We start from the raw sequence: 7028 nt of genomic DNA on the forward strand, positions 1-7028 counted from the left end.
ATTTAAATATATATAAGCATTATATCAACCTGGGACTTTAGGATAAGACACCTGCCTAAGAAGTCTGATAGTGGGACTGAGCTTGAAAGCATGTAGTTGGAAAGAAAACCACTTAACCACACACCCATACTTGTGCTTATCAATAAAATATAACTGCAGTCAAGTAATGCCAGCTCACTTACAGGCAAACATGGTAACATGTATTATGATTTTACTAATAGTTTTAGGTGCGTATTTAGCCTTGAGAAGACTTAGACACCCGGTCATTCAAATAATCAGGGATAATAGAATATCTAGGATATGGTAGCTAGAGTGAGAGAGGGCTCCACCAGCACCTTGTAGGTACACATTACAGCTGAGAAGAGTGGAGGATAGGTGTATCTTAGAAAAGATTTAAATGAGTTTATAAAGAACAGGATACACCTTTATTTACCTAATTCCTTATCAAAATTGTTGTTTATTTTTTTACTTTAAGATGCTTGTTATAATGTTAATATAGTTTTATCATTTAAATTCTGTATATAAATTTGAGTAATCCCTGTTGGCAAAAAAAAAAAAGCTAGGTTAGCAAGTACACTTCACCTCTAACCCTTTCTTCTATAATGGTATTCTTCTATAATGGCCTTAATTATTCATTCACCCATCCCATTCCTAACGAGCTGACATATGTCCCGGCCTGTTACTGACAACACTAGGTAAATACTCCAATCTCTCTATACACATAGAAATGGTTCAGGAAAGCAGAAAACTATAGAAAAATTGAAGATAGTCCAAATTACATGGCTGTATTCACTCAGAATGAACTGAGCGGAAAATTTTTAAAAATTGCATGAAATCTTTTGGAAACTGTAAAGAATTTAGATTTTTCAATGAATGAAATAAATCTTTATAGAAATAGAATCTTGAAAAATAAAAATAAATAAATAAATAAAAAGAACTCTTTGTAATTATTATTTATTTATTCTAGCTAACCTTCTGCATATTAAATTCACCCAACAAACCAGCCTGAATAACCAGCTGTTGTTCTTGTGCAATGGCAAATAAGGTGACTGTTCTTTGACATACCTCTTTGACATATCCCATGCTGAGATAAAGTTTGGCATGGAATAATTTGTTGGCATCTAAGATAATTGACCAGCATTGAAATTATTAATTGTTAGCTTTTTTTTTCTTTTTTTTTTTTTGAAGAAAAATAATGACTGCAAAAGAACATAATAATATACAATAGTTGAAATCTTTGCAACACTATCATCATCACCATTGATACCAGCTATGTCGTCAATGAATCAATAAGGCCTCAATGTGGTTGTTTAATCAATCTGCTAGATAAAACAGTCAAATCTCCCTCCAAGTTATACTGTCTTAAAAAAGTGAAAGAAACATTGAATTGTGTGATGGTCATGGCTAGAATGCCTTTCAACATAGGTTTGCTCAATCAGTACTAGCCTGAGATTAGTCAACAATCACTTTATCATCATAACCCTTATTAACTTCACTGTCATCACCATTACTGCCACATAATGATAATGATGATGATGATGATGATGATGGCAACGGCAATGATGACAATGATAATGAAGGAGATGAATTAGCAGAATCATTGTCTTGAAAAAATGCCCTGCTGTATTTTTACAACCTTTTACTTGTTTCAGTCATTAGACTGTGTCCATGCTGGGGCACTGCCTTGAAGAATTTTGAATTTTTAGTTGAATCTGTCAGTTTCTTTTGCCAAACTGTTAAGTTACAGGGACACAAACACACCAATGCCAGTTGTCATGTGGTAATGGGGAGACAAACACTGACACAAAGGCACACACACACACACACACACACACACACACACACACACACACACACATGCATATATATACATACATACATACATTTATATGATAGACTTCTTTCAGTTTCCATTTACCAAATCCCCTCACAAGGTTTTGGTCAGCCTGAAGCTATAGTAGAAGATACTTGCCTAAGGTGCCATGCAGTGGGACTGAACCCAGAACCATGTGGTTGGGAAGCAAGCTTCTTATCATATAGCACTGCCTGTGTCTGTTTACTTTAAGAGTACAAATCCCCCTCAGGCCAACTCTGCCTTTCACTCTGTCTTTCATCACTATGGTGCTCCATTTAGGAAACTGTGCAGATTCTCAAAGAGATGCTCTTGTAACACTTGGCCAGTGTTTTCTGTTTCTGAAGTTGGTGTGGAGTCTTTTTTTTGTTTGAATGGAAAATGAAAAATAGAATCAAAAGCTTAGTAGATGCTAATATTAGTTAAAATGGTACATGTGGGAGGCTTTTGTCTTCTGTTTCCAAAGCTATCGTGTATGTTTTATGTTAGGTTTGTGAGTAGTGTGGCAGTTTAACATAATGATCTGCATCCATGTTGTTCTTTGAGAAGAAGATGCATTGGTTAGTAATGTCAAGGATTAGCCTTTTTGGAAACAATCACTACACATGACAACAGCTACATTTACTTATACCAACATTGTCAAACCCCTAGAATCTGGAAACAGAACAAGATGTTTAGTTATGTTTAGACATGTGGGTCCCAAAATTTGTGATTTCAGACTTGTGATCTTTGGTTTAAAATAAGAAGGTGAATTGAAGAAAAACAAAAAAAAAAAATGTCAATTACCTTTGAGGTAAAAAAAGAAAACAAAATGAAAACCGTTTCTTGTAAACTGAGATAAGAAGCTATTTACTGTGTCACAAAGTTCACCTGATACTTCCATATTTTGTGGGATAATAATAATAATAAGAATAATAATGATAATAATAACAATAATAATAAAAAAAAATATTCAGACAAATACATAACAAAAACACCAGGACTTACAAATATATATAACATACAGAAAATTGCGCTACTGGGCACTGCACACATCCTATGCAAAACACTTTTAATACAGTAACCATAAGAGCATCACAGCAAACCACAGCACATACCTAAGGTACACAGAGCTGTGCTCGGTAGTGAAGTGAAAGCACGTTATAAAAATTAAATTACCGAATAATAATAATAATAATAATAATAACAATAATAATTAGAAGAAGAAGAAGAAGAAGAAGGAGGAGGAGAAGAATGATGAGGAGGAGGAGGAGAAGGAGGGGAGAAGAAGGAGGAGGAGGGGGAGAAGAAGGAGGAGAAGAAGAAGAAGAAGAAGAAGAAGAAGAAGAAGAAGAAGAAGAAGAAGAAGAAGAAGAAGGTAACTCTTGTCCCTGTAGCTGTTGGGGCACTGGAGAAATTGGGATTGACATGAAAGTAGATCATGCCTAGAAAACTGCTCTGTCGAGGACAGCCAGGGATTTTGAGATTGGTACTTGGACATTAAGTAGTGTGGAAAAAGACCCTATGAGATCCTTGACAAAAGGTTGTTGTCTGCTCTCACAGAATTAGCTGGAGCAAGTGACATAAAGAGCTTTGAGGTACTCAGAGCTCTTTATGTACTCAGCTTAATAAAAAAGGGAACAGAGAAATTCATAGACATGGTATCATAAAAACCATGCTTAAAAGAAATACAAATACAAAAAAAAAATAATAATAATCCTAATGGGTACTTCGCACATTTTATGTAGAATGCTATCACAAAAGATTTAATAGATCTAGTCTATAGAATTTTTTATTGAGCTCTCATATGTACACTTTTTTTTATTAATCCAGTTCTGCACTTTGTGATATCATAGAATCATCAACTGCATTAAATGTTTTTAGAACATCATATCTGCTATCAACTTTAGGTGTCTGGGTGCTGCCCTGTGGATAATGTATAAATACAACAGATATCGAAGAAAAAGATTCCTTTTTCATAATAATAATAATAATAATAAAAGTTGCTTACCCTTCCATGTTGTCTTCTCCTACATTCCAGTAGCTTGGGATAGGGTAGACCGACTTAACATCAGCTTCCTGAAGAAAACTAAACAAAATATGGCCTGAAAAACTTTAATACAAGGGTTTTTAAGAACATTTACATATAATCATTTAAAAATTTTTTGAATTCTTCTGTTGATATTATTAATATGATACCTTTTGTATGTCTTTCAGCATCAATAAGACTTCATTGGGTAAACCAAAGTATCCCGTTTAAATTTATTTGGCATGTTTTTTTTTTCAAAAAAGAAAAAAATGGAAGGATGTATGATTCGAACAAGATTTGTCTGCTATTTCTAATTGATTAAGCAGCCACATGGGGACTTCTAATTGTTGTCATTGCAGTCATCATGATTATAACCATCACAGGCAACCTCATCTTTATAATCATTTGTGAAGTGCGTGATTTACAACTGTTCCATGATAAGTTAGTAACTTGCTTGCTAAAATTGATTATTGAGTAGAATTGAATAATTATTTTCATAAAAGCACAGGTTATTGCTGTTGTTGTTGTTGCCTCAATTTAGCCCCAATTAAAAAATTAAATGACTTCCAGCTCTGACCATCCCAGCCAGTTAATATTCATTTATTTTTTAATCTGTTATTTTCATTTATTAATTTTTTCAGAAAACATTTATGGGGCCAAATTATACAGTGTCTGCTGAAATTAAATGCTGAAATATATCTAGAGTGATATCATAAATGCTTCTGCTAACTTATTTCTCATTGCTCACGAGCAATATATAATCAATTGAATTGACTCTAGCACTCCTTATATCATTTTTGTAGGTAATGACTGTAAAATTTGAGCTTAACCATATTGTTATTATATTGTTACTATATTTCTGTTGAAATACAATGCCTTTGTTTTAATTTGTTTAATTAAATTCAAAAATAATGACATATTAAGTATTATAAACTTGTGCTTAGAACATAAATTAGCATGAAATTTTAAAGAAAGGTCTTAATTTACATTACTTTAAACAGGAAGTTTGTTTAATAGAACCAACAGCAATCTTTGGCAGGTTGGTATCAAAAGAGTTTAAAAAAAAACAAAACTAAATTCTTTAAGAAATTTAGTCTCATATTTTATCAGTCTAGTGTGTGTGTGTGTGTGTGTGTGTGTGTGTGTGTGTGTGTGTATTTTATTATTTTGTTTACCTATAAGTCATGCTCTAATTCACCTATGGATCTGGTGAATAGAAAAAAAATCAAAAACTATTCCAATTGAAATGTAAGTTATGTTGTGACTGGTTGTTAGATAAATAACTGCAGATGTGGTATGATGAATAATAGTTGAAGAAAGTAGTTAAATCTAGCCTTAACAAAAAGTTAAGATACATACAGGAATTAACTGATGGCAGATATGATGTTGTAGTCTGAGAGCTGCAATACTGCAGATCAGCACATCCAAGGATCAAAATGAGGACTCTTGTTGGAAAGTTTAATTAATGACTCCATCAATGCAATTTCTTTGACAAAATAGACATTTTGGGAAGATTTTGTTTCAATTTCAAACCCTATTTTTTGGTCTTATCTTCTTTTAGGATATTTTATTACCACACCATGATCAATGTTTCAAAGGGCGCAGCCTTTTCTCTTATCTTGTTGTCTGAAAGAAACATCTGTTTATTATTTGCATAGCAAACATCTTAGAGCTGTTTTTACTTAAGATGTCTGAATAATTTCAATGTATTTTGATAAAACTTGTAAATAGCCATTCATAATATGTTGCAACAATTTGTGCTGAATCATTTCCTAACCTTTCTTTGCAATTTCTTTGTCAAGAAACAAGATTTGGCAACTGTATAAAATTTTAGATAAAAAAAAATTTGAAAGAAAAAAAATATTTGAAGAAATTCCTTATTATTTTACACAAATAAAGACAGCAATGATAATGTCACAAATATGGTTAAATTAATTTACTTTGTAAATAAAATAGCTTAATTAAGATTTCATAAAGATTTGAAATTATTTGCTTGTAGTAGAACAATTATATGATTTGTATATATCGGTTATGTCTTCACTGTTACCCAATGAAATTCATTACTTAATACCATTAAAAAAACTTCCAGCTTCCCTGTTTGTGCCTCAACAAACTCAATACTAAATATTCTATAATCTTTCCTGTCTCTCATAGACTATCTGGAGCCATTTAGTCAAGTCTGGGTGGTTTTCTTTGCTGGTTCATTATAAGGCTATCTTACGTTTGGCACTACTAATATTAGCACAGCATTGACATTACACATATTTGTTAGATAACTCTTACCTGATCTTCAGATTACATATCAATTCTAAGATAAAAGGGGCAATTGTTGGTGTTAGTAGCACAGATATATTACTATAGCTTCTTAATGAAGAAGCTGTGTAAATACAGTATTAAGCAAACTTCTTTAAAATATTAATCAGTCTTCACTTTTGAACATACAGCCTTTATAATATGTTATTAACTAAATGTAAAGAATGCAAAACATTGAGAATATCAAAGTTTGCAAAAAACAAAACAGAGCATAGTAACCAAAATATTCTTCATATTACATCTGACTGATTTAAAAAGAGAAGAACAAAGTGAATAATGTAGTCTTAGACACTCTGTGCCTACAGATAATAATAATAATAATAATAATAATAATAATAATAATAATAATAATAATGAAATGCCCTGAGGCAGTACCAGGCAGTGGCTCTCATGGCTTCTGATCTTAATCGATTGGAAGTGTTATCATGTACATTGTTTTGTCTTGTTATAAAAGATGGGCTACAGCAAATATTCTGCTCAATATCACAGATTTGCTTGTCAGTTGTTTGACCTTAACCAGTTGAGCATGTCCTTTGGTGGTTGACGATATGTGCATCTCTGATCATGAGCAGAAATAGTGGGGGGAGCATCATAGCCATGTGTTGAGAGGAATTCTTTGGGGTCTGAATAATTCACCTTTGGAAACATGGGTGTCTTGCTCAACATCCTTAAACAACCCTTATTCAAGGACCTTTTGAGCAGGATGGGCCACTCAACCTGAAGAAAATTCTAACTGGGCCCAACCTGCGAGGTCATGTGCTGTTTATCTTGATACGAGATCACCATGTCACGCACATATGGTTGTGATGCATGTTCCTGGTGTACACTTATCAGCTGGGTAGTCATGATGGGTAT

The 7028-nt window shown here is 32.9% G+C and overlaps 1 protein-coding gene across 1 annotated transcript in view; it reads right to left on the reverse strand.

The window, feature by feature from the left end:
• The window catches only part of LOC106875377 (neuronal PAS domain-containing protein 3), a 543460-nt gene that overhangs the window by 158253 nt on the left and 378179 nt on the right, over positions 1–7028 (reverse strand). Inside the window, exon 4 of the mRNA XM_052968721.1 lies at positions 3843–3920. Within this exon, the coding sequence (XP_052824681.1) occupies positions 3843–3920 (78 nt within the window). The remainder of the gene's footprint in view (positions 1–3842; positions 3921–7028) is intronic.

This window comes from Octopus bimaculoides, chromosome 6, assembly GCF_001194135.2.
Source record: "Octopus bimaculoides isolate UCB-OBI-ISO-001 chromosome 6, ASM119413v2, whole genome shotgun sequence".
Taxonomy (NCBI): domain Eukaryota; kingdom Metazoa; phylum Mollusca; class Cephalopoda; order Octopoda; family Octopodidae; genus Octopus; species Octopus bimaculoides.